At 33.2% G+C, this 17,553-nt stretch overlaps 2 protein-coding genes across 3 annotated transcripts in view; one reads left to right on the top strand and one right to left on the bottom strand.

Moving 5' to 3' along the window:
* LOC148829501 (twinfilin-1-like) lies at positions 1-15,104 on the top strand. Of its 2 annotated transcripts, none has more exons than XM_088922910.1 (9): positions 1-197; positions 4,033-4,110; positions 4,920-5,098; positions 7,895-7,990; positions 8,704-8,808; positions 10,877-11,002; positions 11,571-11,721; positions 12,549-12,670; positions 13,736-15,104. In XM_088922910.1, exons 1-9 carry the CDS (start codon positions 98-100, stop codon positions 13,904-13,906), a joined length of 1,128 nt encoding a protein of 375 aa, XP_088779036.1. In that variant the 5' UTR covers positions 1-97; the 3' UTR covers positions 13,907-15,104. The 2 variants fall into 2 exon arrangements, with proteins under 2 accessions (XP_088779036.1, XP_088779037.1); XM_088922911.1 differs by lacking the exon at positions 1-197 and adding an exon at positions 2,710-2,843.
* irak4 (interleukin-1 receptor-associated kinase 4) overlaps positions 14,665-17,553 on the bottom strand; it is a 14,590-nt gene continuing 11,701 nt past the window's right edge. Inside the window, exons 10-11 of the mRNA XM_088922909.1 lie at positions 17,350-17,508; positions 14,665-16,328 (exon numbers count right to left, since the gene is read on the bottom strand). Of these exons, the coding sequence (XP_088779035.1) occupies positions 16,287-16,328; positions 17,350-17,508 (201 nt within the window). The 3' untranslated portion in view covers positions 14,665-16,286. The remainder of the gene's footprint in view (positions 16,329-17,349; positions 17,509-17,553) is intronic.

Genomic DNA, 17,553 nt, shown 5'->3' on the forward strand with positions numbered 1-17,553 from the left:
GTTTTACAAGCAGCAGTGAGAAGGCAGAAAAGGCACTGCTTCGTCAGCATGGCTGGGTGTTCAGCTGTTCTGTGTCAGGGAAATGCAGAGCTGAAAAATGCACTCCCCACAGCACATACTATCAGCATCCAGTAGTGCAACAAACATGCTGGGTCATCCTGATGAAAATAATATTTCTTCCAAGTGTATCTATGAAGGTAAGACAAAAGACAGATAGGGACCATTTTGAACATGGAGATGCAGCTCCATTACTTAGTTTTATTAATTTGAATCCTTAAATACTTATCAGTACCACCACAGAAGTTTGCTTCTCTTGTGATATGTTTTCTTCTTTTTCTTTATAATATTTTGAATAAGATATAATATTTTTTTAAACTGGTTGAACACAATAAGCATCAAACTATGAATTACAATATTATTTGATATTTTAAAGTTATAGTTTGTTGATACTTCCTGTTTTATTTTGCACATAATTTGTCTAAAGTTGAAAATCAAGCAGTGAAATAAGTGTCATGAATAAGTGTCAGAACTTGGATATGAAAGTAGTCTTGTAACTCAAATATGTATACAGTACAGTATAAAGAAATCCTCCTTTAAAAAACTATAGAATGAAAAAGTATTTTTCTGTATGTATTTTATTGACATTTCTCAGAACCTAATTAAATCAGGCAATATACTGTACTGTATAAAAATAGGAAAGAAACTTACTTTAAACATAAAACATTGAAGTTTTTATGTACAGTAAAGACACTTTGGAATTCTTCAAGTGCAAACTGCTTATCTCATACTAAACAAATTGCTCAGAAGTAAAGTTGAGCTCTTAAGATTTTAAATAGTTCAAAATAATCAGTAACCTTTTCAGAAATATTATATTTCAGTATTAACATCATTCATGTTCAAACAGAATGTCAGCAATACTGTGATCTACCAAAAGGTATTTTTTAAATATGCTTCTAGATGAGGAATACTGTACCTATAAATAAATCTCTGTAATAGCCTAAAAAACATAGATTAATTACCATAGATTATGGACCAAATTTAATTAATCTTTACTTCTGAAAAGTGGTTAGCCAGATAATTCACTCAGCGGTGGATATTATTGGAATCTTATATCAAATACACAGTAAAAGATAAATATGTCTGCAACACCCTGCAAACCTCAGGGGATCATTGCTGTTGTCCTTTCAAAACCTACTTAAGTAATGCACTTCTCCTTTTTCCTGTTGACATTATTTAAAAATTATATTTATAATGTGTTGGTGATTGTTCATGGAGTGAAGTTTAACATACATTTTCTGGAATATAGCATTGAAAGAAAAAAATGTCTGCATGATCTCATAAACAACAGCTAAATGGGTAAGTTAAAAAGTTAAAACACTTGAAACTGTATTTCTGAATGGAATTTGCATTTCACCTCACATATACATTTCTGTGTCAGTATGCACTGTATGTGTATATATATACTGTAGCTGGCTTTGCAAAGCAATACTGTTCCTACTATGAATCATGTTTTGGCACATTCTCCAACAACGTTATTTACATTATATAGTGTTATAACTTATAAGCATTGCTTGACAGAATTGTACTTATTTCAAAATAATATTTCTTCCACGTTTACTCATTCACTACAACAAGAGGTCGATTAGATTTCTACTGAATTAAATAATTTAATCCAGTGTGTGAATTCTTATTTCTTTATAAATAAATTTAGGAATGTACTAACGCTTGGTGTACAATTGTATCCATCATATTTTAACTTTTTTTAACTGTTTTATTAGTATTCTCATTAATTTAATAATACCTCACATGTTTCTGTAATAACCCTACAGCCGATGATGACAGCGAGAACAAACTGCCTATACCTTATAACAAGATTGGTGCCATCTTAAAAAATGTGCTCGTTTTACCATCCCCTAGTCATTGATATCCCATAATGCACTACAATATCTCTAGGTACAGATACGTAATAACAAGAGCATGCGCAATTCTTGTTAAGAATAAGAGCCTCTACCGGTTGTTAGAAAAATGTATTACTGGCCTTATGTAACAGGTGCTTAGTGCAGATTTTATCTCACACTAATTTGTGATAATAGATGGAATTTGAGGTATTCGGTACTTAATCTAACATTGTTGTTGTTTTTTTCCTGGAAGTTATCATCTTGAATATTTGAACTGAGGCAATACAATATTTAACATATAAAGTTAGTTGCAGCAATCTGAAAGGATCAAATTAAATTTACAGCAAATTGGAATGATCCGCAAAAAAACTAGACTTCTGAGCCGTGTATAATGCGATTTTACACAAAAACAAAATCAAGGATTTAAGGAAAGTCTAATGGCTTTATGTTCTTGAATTTTTTCAGGCGGTGTTGTTTTCCCTTCCGACGTGTGTCCATATGTTAATTCGACGTGACTTTTCAATACGAGATAATTGCGAAATGCAATCATTTGAAATTGTACATAAACCTTTTAATTTTGAGTGAAATTTTACATTATTATTGCATGCTGTGCATACTTATGGAAACATTCACTTTGCGTAGTGTTTGCTTTAACAGATATGTGATATGGAAGTACAGGTTTTATGGAAGGTTCCAACAGCCAACATATCCAGACGTTAACAAGCTCATGCATGCCGTAGCTAGACGAACAGCTCTGAACTTCTACCTCTTCTGAGCCCAGTTGTGGCCACGTGACTTTGGAGTCTCTGCTGCTGCCGGTGACGTCAAGTCGAAGCCGGTGTAGAATTGCTGTGTAGTTCAGTTTCTGCTTCCTTGTTCTTTCGCTTCTAATCAGCCGGTCGACTTCAGAGAAACAAATAATGTCCCATCAAACTGGCATTCAAGGTAAATTATTTTAAATCTGTTTCTAATCTCTTATCTTGTTAAAAAAACATAATCGTGGTTAAAAAGAGGAAGAAGTTCAGTTACGATGTATTCAATACCGCTTTAGATTAAATGGAAATTCTTGTTGGACAGCCTGTTGTATCTCTTTGCAAAGGAGAATAATATAACTAATTGTAATATTATGTCTGTTGAGTTAGAATGAAAAAAAATGTACGTGAAATGAAACATGCTTGGTGATCTGCTATACGTGTGTTGTGGTTGCTCCATTAGTACTGCCTAGAACAAAGGTCTTGTGCAAATGAAGTATCCACAGCACCTTCAGTAGAAAGCAGCTATGGTGAGACAACGCCTACAGAGGAATTTAGAAGGATATGACTGGGTCCTGGCCTTGCCAACAAACCGATGAGACAGCCAGACTTACTTTTTCCCCCCACAAGTGTGTCAGATCCTCCCTTAAAAACCAAAACGTTTATGATTTTTATAGTGGGTCAGGAAATAAGTATGGAAAGGGGATTCTAAACAGATCTCTTACTGTCGTGTCAATACAATAAAAGAAAATCACTTGTTTTATTCAGAAAACTAGGGTATTTGACTCTTGACTACATTATTTACCAGAAACAAAATGAATTAAATACTCTAATGCTAATGCATTTGTGTGCTTAATCAGGATGTTTGTGTAAAGCACATTCATAATTCTTATAAGGACAGATGCATGAAATGTTAATGAAAATGCATTGGCTTAAGTTTTTCTTGAGCACTTTGGATGCGCTCTTATGCCTCGTTATTAGTACTGGTAGACATACATCTCTTGCAACACACTGTTCCTGTCTCTTTACAGACAGTACTCATGAGACACTAGTTTTGTCTTCTGCCCTTGATTTTCCTCTTGTAACATTGTTTTTCCAAAAATAAAGTTTATTTTGATTTTTCATAAATTAAGATTACTTTTGAGCTTAATTTGAAAATCCTTTAGTTATATTCAGTACTAAAACCTGATTGAGAGGCAAGGGGCCTGTCCACTCTTTCATTTGCCAATATTGTTGAATTGTGACATCAGCAGTTCATTTTATTCTGCAATGCTTAAGTGTCATGCATTTATGTACATAAAAAACAATGTGTACATAATGTGTATAGTATGCTTCAATTAGTAGCCAGACATGTAGTTTAATAATGTTAAAATTTGTTTCAGCTGCTGAAGACGTGAAAGACATTTTTGCAAATGCCAGAAATGGGAACTATCGGCTCCTCAAGATTGTGATCGAGAATGGTGAGTTCTAACTCTATGTAAAGTATGGAATTATAATATACTTGTGATTTCTGTTATGATATGTAATACAAATGCCAGCCTTTTCCCTTTTAGGTCAACTGCATCAGTGATAATGTAAAAAAAAATATTATTCAGAAGAAAAAGTTTAAACCAAGACAACCTGTAAGTTAAAATTCATAAAACACAAAATCCCCAGTTACCATAGCACAAAGTCAAGAACTAAAAAAGGCTTTTATGTCATAACTGAATCAAATGAAAACATTTGTTTCTTCACTGAATGTTTTTATGGTTTCTCATTACCTGGCATATTCATACATTTGATAGCGTCAAATTAGAAGAAGTGAGAGATAAAATGCTTAGCTGTGTACAAGTAACTAGTTTTCTTTCAGCATGTTGTATTGTTGTATCTATTAGTATGTAAAAGTGTATAAAATATGTAGAAAAAAGCACCCATATCCAGATCAGTGAATGTGGAAAATAATGGGACTTCAAATTAGGTTTGATCAAGAAAACTGAACTTTAGACACTTTGTGACTTTTTTAACCCCACTTCCTTATTTTGCAGTGCTAAAAACCTGCTTTCTTCATTAAAAAAAGTCTCAAAAATGTATAGCAAAAACTAGGATACACATAGTGTAAATACAGTACACAAAATTGAATTATTTTGAATTAATACAATCCAATATGTATTTCTTTTGATTTAAAAACATTATGTGAAATAACAGGATATAGACCCATATAATCAAAGGCATCAGTGTAGTTACATTCTTAATAATTAAGACTCATGTATGTTCAATCTTTTTATTTCAGAAGAGCTGGTAGTTGGCAGCACCAAACAAGCTGTGAAGACCTGGGACAAAGAATATGATTTGTATGTTCTTCCTTTATTAGAGGATGACCAGCCATCATATATCCTCTACAGGCTGGACTCACAAAATGCTCAGGGATTTGAGTGGATTTTCCTAGCCTGGTCACCAGATCATTCACCTGTAAGCTATCCGATATACGGTAACGATATCCCAAAAAATGAAAGAATTGTTATTTTTTCATTGTACGTTAGAGACTAGAACCCGTGTTTAAGGATTTAATGTTGCTTTGCAAGAACTGAATATGGTACTAGAAAACTGCAGCTTTGTTCTACCGATGTTTCACAGTATTCACAAGTATTAGAAGACCCAATATAGTCCACTTTTCCTGGCTAAGGCCATGGCTACTGATTATTAAAAATGTAATAGATTCAGTACAGAATTAACTAAGTGTCTTATCTGTATAATGGGGTTGTGCTTGTCGCAGCTGCATGTGTGCACCTATGACTCCTGCTGGCCATACTCAACACTGTGTCTCTACTGAACTATCATGTGACCCTGTCCACAAGAATGCTCAGTATTTAAAATCTTATTTTGCAATGGAAGCAAACACTCAGTCAGGTCTTCAAAGATATTTGAGATCTGAACTAAATTGTGTATCTTAAAGGGTGTTGCACAGTTATAATAGTAAGCCTTGAATTTCTGTCAAACCAGGAATGTAAAAAAATACTTTAGAAAATATGATTTTCTAGAAACATACAATATATATTATAATTTAACTTTAGTGTCATGCTTGTGAAGCTCTAATGAGACTCAGGTGACATGGGCTTACTTTACAGTTGTATTGTACAAAAAACTTAGCTGTAGTATGTCATGAAAAACAGTTAGATCTCACATTTTAAAATGTCATATAGATTGTCCCTTTTTCTCTACTCTTAAACCGTTTCCCCAAGCATACTGTGGAATATAGGTTTGAGAGAAGAACTAATTCCAGTGCCTTGGGGCTAACTGTTGTTCAGATACTTTTAATCCTTTATTTAAGCCACTTGAAAACAAATTCTCCTTTATAGCGGTGACCTGGCCCAGAGTCTTATACCATTGTTGCACATAAGAGAAAGCAGTGGAAGTAAAAAAAAAAAATTATATAAAATTGCATAATATAACACAATGTGTCAGCTTAACAAGCGCAAGTGTAAGTCACAAAAACATGTAGTCTTACAGTTGAAAACACCCTTAGATATGAAAGTGGATAGTATCAGTTTACTCCACAGCAGCAGCTAACTGAAAAGGCTAGCATCAGTTAATAATTGCTCTTGAGATGTTGTGATAAAAGTAGTACATCTTAAACCACTGGACTCTGGAGAGTATTGAAATTATTAGGATATAAAAGTGTTTTTTTCCAATTAATAATCTTTACATTAATTTAAAGTAGTGAAGAATTTTATGTCATCGGGGCCAATTAATGAAACAATAAAAACTTCAATAATTGTAGTAGCAGGCACCAGTGAAAGCTGTTTTACCATCCTACAGTTCAGTTTCCCCAAAAACAGGTTTAGAGGCCAGTCTGTAAAGAAACCTACTGTCATCAGTAGGAAGTATGGACGTTGAAACTAGCATATGCCTAGATCAACATGTAACGTAAAACTATTCCTATAAAGGAAGTCAAGTTTAGCCTTAATATCAGCCTGTAATTTATTTCTGAGGGTAGGTATTTAGCAAACATGACTTGCACTACTGTTGTTTTGTTTAAAAGAAAGAATGTTGTGACCATTATTAAGGGAGCAGCTTGATTTTGAGTAGCATACATTTTTGCCAGAGTTTAGTAGAAGATTCTGTTTGTAGAAAGCTAGTAGGAAAAGAATTGTATTGATACCAAGCTTTCAGTGTATCACTACAGAGGATAAACATTAGGATAAAAATTGTCTCATTGGTATAGAGGTGGATAGTGCGTAAAACCTGAACATGTATGTCGATTTTGTAGATGGGTGTAGATGATATCCGGTTATCAGGATAGAACCTTTTTGGAGATTCTTAGTAACTGACAGATTTGCTTCCCAACCTCTTCCAGTTATCTACTGCATGTAATTAATTCTGAAATCTTACAAGGGAGTTCATATCAAGATAAATACTATGCATTTTTTCAGAAGGGCTCAGTGAACAGAAAATAATAACCAAGATAAATCTACAAAGATAATAGAATCATTTTTGTTAAGTCATTATAATATCATTGTGAACATTCAGCTTCCGATAACCACATTCATACTGAATAATAGATAAAATTTAGTTGCTGTCTAAAAAGAGCTTAACTACTTTTTTATTTTATTTCCACATAACTGATATTTATTTGCAATATGTTCTTGTTTCAGACCCTTTGATATTCATAAATGTGTCATTTTTATTAGAAGTTGTCACAAAATAAGAATTGTAAAATAAGTGGCAAATATTGTAGTGATATAGTTAACCATGGAGTAATTTGCTTCTCAACTGAGGGATTAAGTACTAACATGTTCTTGTATATGTATCATATGTACGTAGTTGCACTCCATGTTGAAGTCACCATCTCATACTTACCTTAGCATGTCTGGTCTACATCACACTAACATGGGACAAACCTGCAATGAAACAGTCTTGTTTCTTGAAGCCAGAAATGTGTGCATTGTGGAGGTCCCAGGGCAGGGCTGTAAGGAATTGCATTTTTTTTATATCATGATACATATGCAACAGTGTGAATTAGAGCTGTAGGTCCCACTGCACTGCACATACAATACAAAAAGAGAAACATTGTCAGTGTTTTAAAGGAATATCATGCAGTCACTGTCCTTTCAGTTCTTTAGGGTTATTGAAAACTTCATTAATTGGAAAAATATCACCTGAACATTATTTGCTTGTAAGTGAATTACAGGGTAAATGATGCAGGTAAAAGAAAAAGAAAAATTCAAAAGAACTAAAGGGATCACCAAATTTATGAAATCTTAACAGGTGCGACAGAAAATGCTATATGCTGCTACAAGAGCTACTCTGAAAAAAGAATTTGGGGGTGGACATATTAAAGATGAAATTTTTGGCACTACAAAGGTAAGTAGGCAGTTGGTTTTATGGAATAATGATATTTTCTCTGTGCGATTTATGATGAAACAAAGATGTACTTGAACACTGGAAAATTGGATATATTTGTGTGAACCTATTATGAAACACTGAATTTTGCATAAGGTAACATTGCATATCCATTATGTATACAAAGTTTGTCCTGACGGTTATATAGAGCACTTAATTCTGTGATGGTTTTGTAACACCATTAATTTTTATTAAATTTATGTTTGTCCATAGATTATCCAATCCCAGAGTTCATAAATTATTTTAAGGTTTGAAGAAAAAGACCCCTATTTTCAAAAGCTTGAACATCTGTACTGATGCATAGTAATGGCCTAAAACTTTGAGGTCTAACAGATTGTCTGTTTTGACTCTGTCTCATGTAAAAGATGTCCTTGAGACTTACAATTACAATCATCAAAAATTGTCACCTAAGAATTGCTGGTGTATTTATAGTCTGTCAGATTTCTAGAGCTAAAGCCCATATTTTAAGGCACTGAACCACGAGAAAGTAAAAAAAACACTATGGACAGCACAATGAATAGCAATGCACTAATTGTCTGGCAGTGCCACTTGCAATACATTTTCTCTTAACAACATGGAATTTACACTGACATTTTTTGCAAAAGAGTTTTTCACTGTATAAGAAATAATTATCTTTCTTAATGTATTCACAGTGCTCTTCTGTATCATTTCAGGAGGAGATGTCTTTGAGTGGATATAAAAAGCATCTGACATCTCAGGCTGCTCCTCTCCCTCTGACAGCTGCCGAAGAGGAACTGAGGCAAATAAAACTTAATGAGGTCTTTTTTTTTTCATTCAGCTGCTGTATTTAATGTGAATAATGTGCATAATTACTTTTAAGATTTTTTTATTGTTCTGCTAGGGAATGTTTGTGTTTGAGCTTGGCACAAATGCTTAATTAAAGGGGGTACAGTAATTTGTGTAATGTTTATGTTTATTTAAACTGGAAGCACTACAAGATCAGAGACACTATTAATCCCATAATTAACCTGGGGGATGATCATATCCTTTGAGTTCTGACCTTAAAGAATGATGAAAAGTGTGTGGAAAACATAGGAATAGGCCTAGTCCTACAGGTGTCATAGAGCCCAATGTAAAAGTACTGTAGTTTTGGTCACATAAACAAAGCATAGACTCTCATGTTTACATACATGGGCACTGTCCAAAAAATTACATTTTGTAAATTAGTTAGGCGATAGGTAAAGATGTGTTTATGAAGTGCAAGTGGGAAAAAAACAGTTAAGTAACTTCAAAAGTAATTGTGAACTCCTACTTGGTCAAATGGAACTGTATGTTGGTTTAATGAAACTATCCACTTTAATGTTGCTTTTGCTTTTCAGTAGTGGAGAGAAATGCAATACACAGTGGTGAACGGTGCTTTAAGATAAGCATGAAACTTAAGTGCGATGTTTTCTTGTATAAAACTCTTGCACTCAAAAATTGACAGGACAGCCATTCCCTATTACTGCCACCTTAAAAATGAATAATTAATTGTTTTCATTCCAAAGAAGAGACATCTATAAAAGTTGATGAGGCATTAAAAGTCAATACCACATATTGATTTTGCCTACAGTAACAGCAAAACTGGTTATTTTGCAGATTAGTAGGACACAAATGTCTCGGTTGCTCAATTTAACCTTCATGGTTCATATAATTTGTGTTATGGTGGGCCCCATGGTTTTGGAATCTGCCAAAGCTTGGTTATCTTGGGAAACCAGTGTAATAAAAGAGCAGTTGTATGCCTTAATTTTTTTTGTGTTTTTCAAAGTAAAAAAGTGACTAAAATAACCAAGTTTTTTTTGTTTCACAAAAAAATAAGGTCTAGATGTAACTCTTAAAGGTGTCTGTGGATCTCTAGGTCTCTTGGTAGCCCTGTTGCTCTCTGTTTATGTGTAAGTTACTGCATGACATTACAGAGTTGCAGAATATGAATCATGAAAGAACATGAAAGCTGCAGTTTTTAATACAATTTTGAGACAACTGCTGCATCCATTCATTTATGTACTATTCATAATTCATACAGTACCTTTTATATCATTACTTATATTGAAAATTAAAACTAATTTACACTTCCTTTCTAATAGACAATTCTGACACTAACAAGCATGTTGCTACATTCAAAACCATAATTTATTTTAGCAGGTAAATGTGTTGGGGAAGATCTTTTCTGTATTACTATAAACCAATAAATGTATTCATACATTACATTAACATTGTAGTAACATTGATTAATGTTAATCTGATTCATTGAAAGAGTTGGGGAGGCTTTAATGTGAGTTTGTCTAGATACTGAGTGCTTAGATGAAATTGATACTTCTATAAAGTAAAAGTGGATTAACATTAACAGTATCATAGGGAGCATAATTGCTTTTTATTGAGAAAAAAAGAAACAAGTAGGTACTTGAGATAAACTTTCAATCTTCTCTGCTTAATACTCATATAAAAATATTATGGAACTTATATTGTTGTGCTTTTCTGAAAGTTATTCAAACTTGGTAGCCAATAGTGCCTTAGAGTGGTTGTTATATCATTACTTTAGTACAATTAAGGGACTTTGCTTTAAATTAAAAGAGTTTAGAGACATAGAAAATAAAGGTCTAAAATTTGTTTTTTAAGTCTTTATATATGCCAGGATTGTTCTGTATTCCATTTTAGAATTAAATGTTTGTCCTTTTACTGAAGATTTTGTCATTCAGTAATAATAGATGTACAGTGCAGGTGTTCATCTGTATAATAAGTGGAACGTATGACTACACTGAACTTCATTTATCTAGATTAAATATAAATTGACATTTATTTGTTATTGACTTTGGCCGTTTACAGGACTTCTCTTCTTTGTTTTCTCAGGTGAAAACGGATGTCAGCGTAGACACTAAGCAACAGACATTGCAGGGAGTTGCCTTTCCAGTGCAAAGAGATGCAATTCAAGCTCTGGAACAATTCAGGGACAAGAAGCTTAATTACGTTCAGCTTGTAAGCAATGACTGTTTACTCCAGTGCATCACTTTTCTTTTTTGTTCAAGCTGTTTCACAAACCCAAGTTACTGCTAATGCTATACCACCTGAATGTGCAATCAGCCAGTCCATAATTATTGCTAATTCATGTCTGTTTAATAATGTATTTATACTATATATTTGTAAATTATCAGTAATACAACTTTGCTTGTAGAAAAGGACATGAAAGGAACCTTGAAACCTATACTGCAAAATAAAATGCTAGTATATAGTAAATATCTAAATACATCCATAAATAAAGTGTAATGTGCTTCTATATTAATGCTTTTATGGAAGAGGAATACAGCATTTGTTCACATGGATACTCTTTCAGACCTTACACTGTGACAATGCTATTTTCAGGAAACGTAATAAATGTTTTCAGGGCTTTATAAAAATGAAAAGGTCTAAAAGAGGCAATATGTTCTACTAGCATTTTATATTTTTATTAAGACTTCAAATAATTTTCTTCAGATATCAAGTATCTTCTATTTTGTGAAGTGTGTAGAACTATTCCATTGAGCATTTGTTTGTTTGCAATCCCTAGGAGATTGATTTTCAAAATGAAACCATTATCTTGGCAAGCACTGCCCCTACAGAGATTAAAGACTTGCCAAAGAGGATACCAAATGGTTCTGCCCGCTACCACTTCTTCCTCTACAAACATTCCCATGAGGGAGATTACTTGGAATCTACAGGTGAATATCTGTCTCACCCTTTTCACGAAGTTGTATTATCAAATGTTTTAAAAGCTTAGTAAAGATTAATAACATGATTTTATTCCAAATTAAGTTTCATCATTAACTGTTACTGTTTACACCAGTAACTCAAAACTTTACTGTTTTTGGTTTCCTTGGAGATTTTTTTTTCTACAGAGACTTATCACAAAAGTTTTAATGCAGAATGTGTAAAATCTGGATTAGGAGTCAAAGGTGATTAATGTCAGTCCAGGGAATGTAAATAATGTTATCGCAAGTGCTATAAAGACTTAATTTTTCTAACATGCACATAGATTAAACTTATAGGCATTAATATAATACATATGATGTTTTTCTCCACAGCCTCTCAGGACCTAAAGGACAGCAAATGTTTCAGTAGTCATTAACCTGTCGCAAATCAGTCAGTAGCGACAGATGAAATCCTAAACATGTTTCGTGATACTTGTGAGGTTTCAAGGAGATGTTGTGCAGTGGGATTTCTTTGCATCTAAGCCTTTGATAAAAAATTCTGCATGTTAAAGATGCTGTAAAAATGGGTGGATTTTGCACAAATGAGGTTTGTCAAATATCAAACAGAGATGTACAGTACTCTAAAGCTGTTGACCGTTATTGTATTTAAAAGTTTGCCAATTTATTAGAACTTTGGAAAGTGTCTTTTTAGCAGTCGCAGTCGGCAAATCTTTTAAATATTCCTATCCCCCAAGTTTGGTCAATGTGCAAAAAGAAGGTGGCGTATTTTAGAGTGTGTGTTTTATATGCATTTTATTAAATTTAGAAATGCTAACACATCCTTTTTAATTCTGCAGTCTTCATCTACTCAATGCCTGGGTACTCTTGTAGCATCCGGGAGAGAATGCTGTACTCAAGCTGCAAAAATCCCTTAATTGACATGGTTGAAAACAAACTAAAAATTGAAATTATTAAAAAGGTAAGGAAGGAAGTATTTGTATATATACTTTTTGATTTTAAGTTTGATAAGTTCTGGTGTATACACTGTTAACTTAATACTGCTGAGGCTTGAATTCCAGATTCAGGTCCTCCTGACTCCAATGTTTGAACTTTTTTAATTGGTTTCAGTTCAGCATCGAGCAGAGACGTTAAATTTACCTACAGTATATTTATAAGTAACCCGAAAACTCTTGTTGTACAAGTTATTAATAAATTGTTCACAGAAAGAACAAGTGACTTAAAAATTTCACCTTTTTAGGAGCAGAAACCTTTTTTTTACATCTTGCTCAGTCACATTATTCGTTATTAGGGCTCCTATTAGCCAACTATGTGCCCATCTTAAAAACCAGCAGATTCTGCTATTACCTGGACCAGATTTCAGTAGAAGCAAAACATTTTTTAACATTTATGGAGAATATTTCTCTTATTCACTACAGTTCAAATAAACCTTTTCTATTTTTTGTGATCATATAATTTTTCAGTTTATTATAACCCTGTTCATTAGGAGTTTCATGAGTATTTACTGCTGTTTTGTAATGTGACAGAAATTTATGATAATCCAAGTTTGGTGTTTATTGACAGCAACGTTTCCACACAGTGGTGCTTTATGGATTGGCCTTGTATCTTCTGACACTCATTTGACAGAGAATGCTAATAAAAATAAAAAATCTTTGAATGATTCACAGTCTTACATTTCTCTTAATTTAGCCTGTTCCCAATTAAAACTAAATTAAAATGAATCTATTATAAATTTTGGAAAATTTTCAATTTTATCTATGATTATTGCACTCAGAGTAAAGACAATGTGTTAAGTGCTTAGTTTCTAACATTTAACTAATCAAATAACTTTCTCTGCATTAAATTAGATTTTCAGGAAACTCAACTAGAAACATTAAGTTTAGTACAGAATATGAACTGGGTATATTTAAAACAGGGTAAACACTTTAAGTGGTACTTTCAGTTAGCAGCTTGTAAAGTAGTTGTTCACCTTGTAATAGTGTATCATTCCCAGATCCTTTCATTATTTGTGTCAATGTGTTTTAAGATGGAGATCGACAGTGGTGATGAACTGACTGCTGACTTCTTGTATGAAGAGGTACACCCGAAACAGCATGCACACAAGCAAGCATTTGCAAAACCAAAGGGCCCTGGAGGAAAGAGAGGAGTGCGGAGGCTGATACGAGCACCTGGGGACGAAGAGACTGAGGAAGACTAATTCTCCTTTCATTCACAATCAACAACAGAAGACATTCCATAGAGTAAATGCATATGAGGTCTAAGACAGCTATTACCAGCCTTTCTTTTTTTAGTCTCTTGAAATTAGCCATAGGTTTTAAGAACTATACACTTCTTTAATAAGAAACACTAATATAATAGGTATAATCTTCCAAGCTACTGTTTTTTTTTCTTGACATAGTTTACTTTGTTATTGAGGAAGAACAGAGGGATGTATAAACAAAGCGCTTGCCACATTTAAATAAAAGATCATGAGAATCTGCAAATTCCTAGTTTAAGTCAATGACATAGAATAAAAGCATACTTCAGTTTTGAAATAATGCTAGACCCCAAGAATATGCAAATTAATCTGTGGTAAATGCATTGTGAAATACGGCCCACACTTTTTTTCCAGTTAACATAGTTGGAAATTAAATCATGCAGTCAGATTTATAGAGAGTTTTAGTTGTTAGATTTCAGGCCGAAAATATATACAGAATCTGGTATTTATATATAAATGAATTTGAATGAAATTTGTACCACACCATCACTAAGTTTACAAAAATCTATTTTTATAAGGTGAAAGTGGCATCCTAGTTGTTATTCTTGTAGCTGTTTGTATAACTGAAGTAAAACACCAAGCAATAATGATTTCTCAATTCAGATTTAGTAATCTGTTTTCAAAGGTTTTTCCAGTTTTGGTATCTACCATATGGATCAATTATAACTTTATTGAAAGAAGTACTATGAGTCGTGAAAACAGTTTGAGAATATATTTTTTTCCATTTCTTCTATCTACATTATTTTGTAAAGTTTACAGAACATCTTATGAAACCTGCTGCACATTTGCACTTAGTGTGGGTGTAATTAATTAAAAGTATCAAAGAAAGGCATTCAAAACATAACAGGAAAATAGTCTGGAGTTTTCTTAGCAAATACACACCACTATTTTACAACTGTATTTGGAAATACCTTTTATATTCAAATGCAATTATACAGATATAGAAGTTTTTCCACTTTATTTTTATGTCTTAGAATATGTCCAAATGTTAAATTTTAAATTGAAGTTTTAACTTTGTAAGAAATTGGAAATTGATGTGAATTTCTAATGTCTATCATGAATTCATTTCTTATCCTACTGTTAAATCTACAGTTTCTCACTAAAAAGAAATAAAAATTCTTTGGTGACTGCATGTAAAGCTATGTGATAGTAGTCTTCTGGCCTTCTATGTACTTATTTCATTGTTGCTTTATAAGAGGAAACTGGGGATATAAAATGATATGAAAGTTCTATAAAATATGAGAAAAGAAAGTGTTGCTGGAAACAGATTGTTCACATTTTTCTAAAACCTACCTAAGCAGAGGCTTGTTTCCACACACAAATGTGATATCGGGCTAAACTGACATTAAGAGTAAGAAATTATAAAACTTATTTCCACTGTATACAAAAGTTCTCACAATTGTTTCAGATGCAGTAATGTCTGGGGTCCGAGGTTTAGGAGATCCACAGCAAATACAAGAAAAAAACTTAAAATTCAGTTAATGAAAAAGCAGTATTTTTAAAAATACAACCAAGATCTCCTGCTGTTAGTTTCAAAATGTACTGTACAGTATAAATTCAATGAGCATACAAGGGGCTCCACAGAATGTTTACTAAGGTTATCTATCAATGACCCTGATCACATCTGACTTTATTTCTTCTTATATCCTACCAGCTGCACTACAAATACAGTGGTTTGATTAACCCTCAGTCAGTTAAGGAGCATGGTTTCCCTGCTCCATTCTGTGAATGAGTATTTCTTGTTTCAAAAATCTCTTTTGCAAAAATGACCCAAGTTAGAAACAGGTCAGGCAAAGAAGTATCATCCAAAAGAAGGTAGAAATCTAAAAAGACAGTTTTGATGGATCATGTCACTTCTAAACAAATTAAACTTTATACATAATTAACCAGTCATTGAGAATGTCGACCCAAGAGGGTCGAAAACATACATAAAGTGCTTTCCAAGACCACTTAAAATATATTCTCCTATGTTTCATTTACACCTTTTTCATGTAACTTTACCTGGCAGTTTGGACTAAATAAAAAAAAGGTTTTAGCTACAATGTAAAAAGAGAGAGTCTAACCAGTATAAAATGTGCTGGTCTTCAGTCAGTCGTAGATTGTTAGGGGTTTGCTGAGGGGTATATAAGATGTGTCTGTGATGAACCTGAACTTGAAGTCCAACCATATGTACTACAATTATATCTTCCTTAAATATATTTGGGTTCTAGGATGCAATTAAAACATGAGCTCATAAACAAAACATCAAAAGGAATCATTTTATCTTAATACAATGCACTTACACAGTTCTGTACTTAATCTAAAAAATGTCCAACCATCCTCATGAGGGAGTTGCCTGAATATCTTCAAGCTGTTCATGTACCTAAAAAAAGTAAAAAGAATTTAAATAAAATAAAAAAATATTACATTACTACATTATAGTACAAACGGTCCTGGAACTCAGTTTTGATTCAGGCTTTGATTGAGGGGAACTTGTATAACGTTCAGGTGGGTAGCTGTGTCAGCATGCGTAGACTGCAAAGGAACAAGTAATAGGTTTATTCCATGCTGAAAAGAAAAGAAAGGAAACACATCTGAAGCTTTTCAGCATGGACTAAACCTATTACTTGTTCCTTTAAAGAAAAAGAATCTCATCAATATTAAACAAACCCTGTTCACAACTGATCCATGAAAGATTTGACGCACAGTACCCTTGCAGAACTACCCAAGGAACAAAACAAGGAACAGCATTACTCCTTCCAACCAGTGGCTACACTGACCAAAAATTGTCACCAAGATATATGTCATTGAAGATTTTTGTGGGAAATCAAAGAAATAAAACACTGCAAAAACATCATTGTACAATGGATTAGTGGTACCGTACCATTAAAAACAAAAGTTGTGGGGTACAGCAGTATGCTGAACAGTCCTATGCACAATAGCCTTCAAAATGACAAAAAAGTTTTAGGTTTTTAAGAAATACCTGACATAATATCGGTTTCCAGAAGTCTTGTTTAATTAATATAGCTTAATACCAACAATTATGTACTAGGAAGTGACTAAAAGTTAAATAGAAGTACAATAAATATTATGAACAAGTGACACTGAAACATTGTCTCTCTTTTCTTATCACCGTGGAATAAACCTTTACCTGATCCTGAACAAAAGAAAGCCATTTACCCCAGTGTCCTTTTATGGTTGTTAATACCTTACTTACTGTATGTGAGGAGCTCATTCATTTGTTTCTTGAAGAATATGAGCTTATGTGATATGGCTGACTATCTTCAAACCAGTGTCTCATGTGAGGACTACACTCACGACATTCAAGAGTTTAATGTCTTACTTAATGAGATAACAAGGCAACATCACATTTCTAACCCAACGTTAGTATAAAGACTACAAACCTCTTTCATTTCAGGCCTTTTATTCTTTCTCTCATTGAGACACTGGCTGGCAAGGAAGTACATATTCTCTACTGATGAAAAGTCCCAATCCGTCATCTTCTTGTCCACAAATTCCTCCAGTGTTATCTCCTCATCTTCAATTTCATCTTTCCAACTCACCTTTAAAAGAAGAACACATTGAAATGAATGTCAAAAAGTAAAACG

This window comes from Atractosteus spatula, chromosome 8 (genome assembly GCF_055471065.1).
Source record: "Atractosteus spatula isolate fAtrSpa1 chromosome 8, fAtrSpa1.hap1, whole genome shotgun sequence".
NCBI lineage: Eukaryota > Metazoa > Chordata > Actinopteri > Semionotiformes > Lepisosteidae > Atractosteus > Atractosteus spatula.

Bases quoted from the DNA above. Each gene is read 5' to 3' on its own strand.
- LOC148829501 (XM_088922910.1), top strand. From the start codon at position 98: ATGCACTCCCCACAGCACATACTATCAGCATCCAGTAGTGCAACAAAC. The intron at 198-4,032 runs GTAAGACAAAAG...AATTTGTTTCAG, and splicing joins TTCCAAGTGTATCTATGAAG to CTGCTGAAGACGTGAAAGAC. The intron at 11,722-12,548 runs GTGAATATCTGT...TTAATTCTGCAG, and splicing joins AGATTACTTGGAATCTACAG to TCTTCATCTACTCAATGCCT.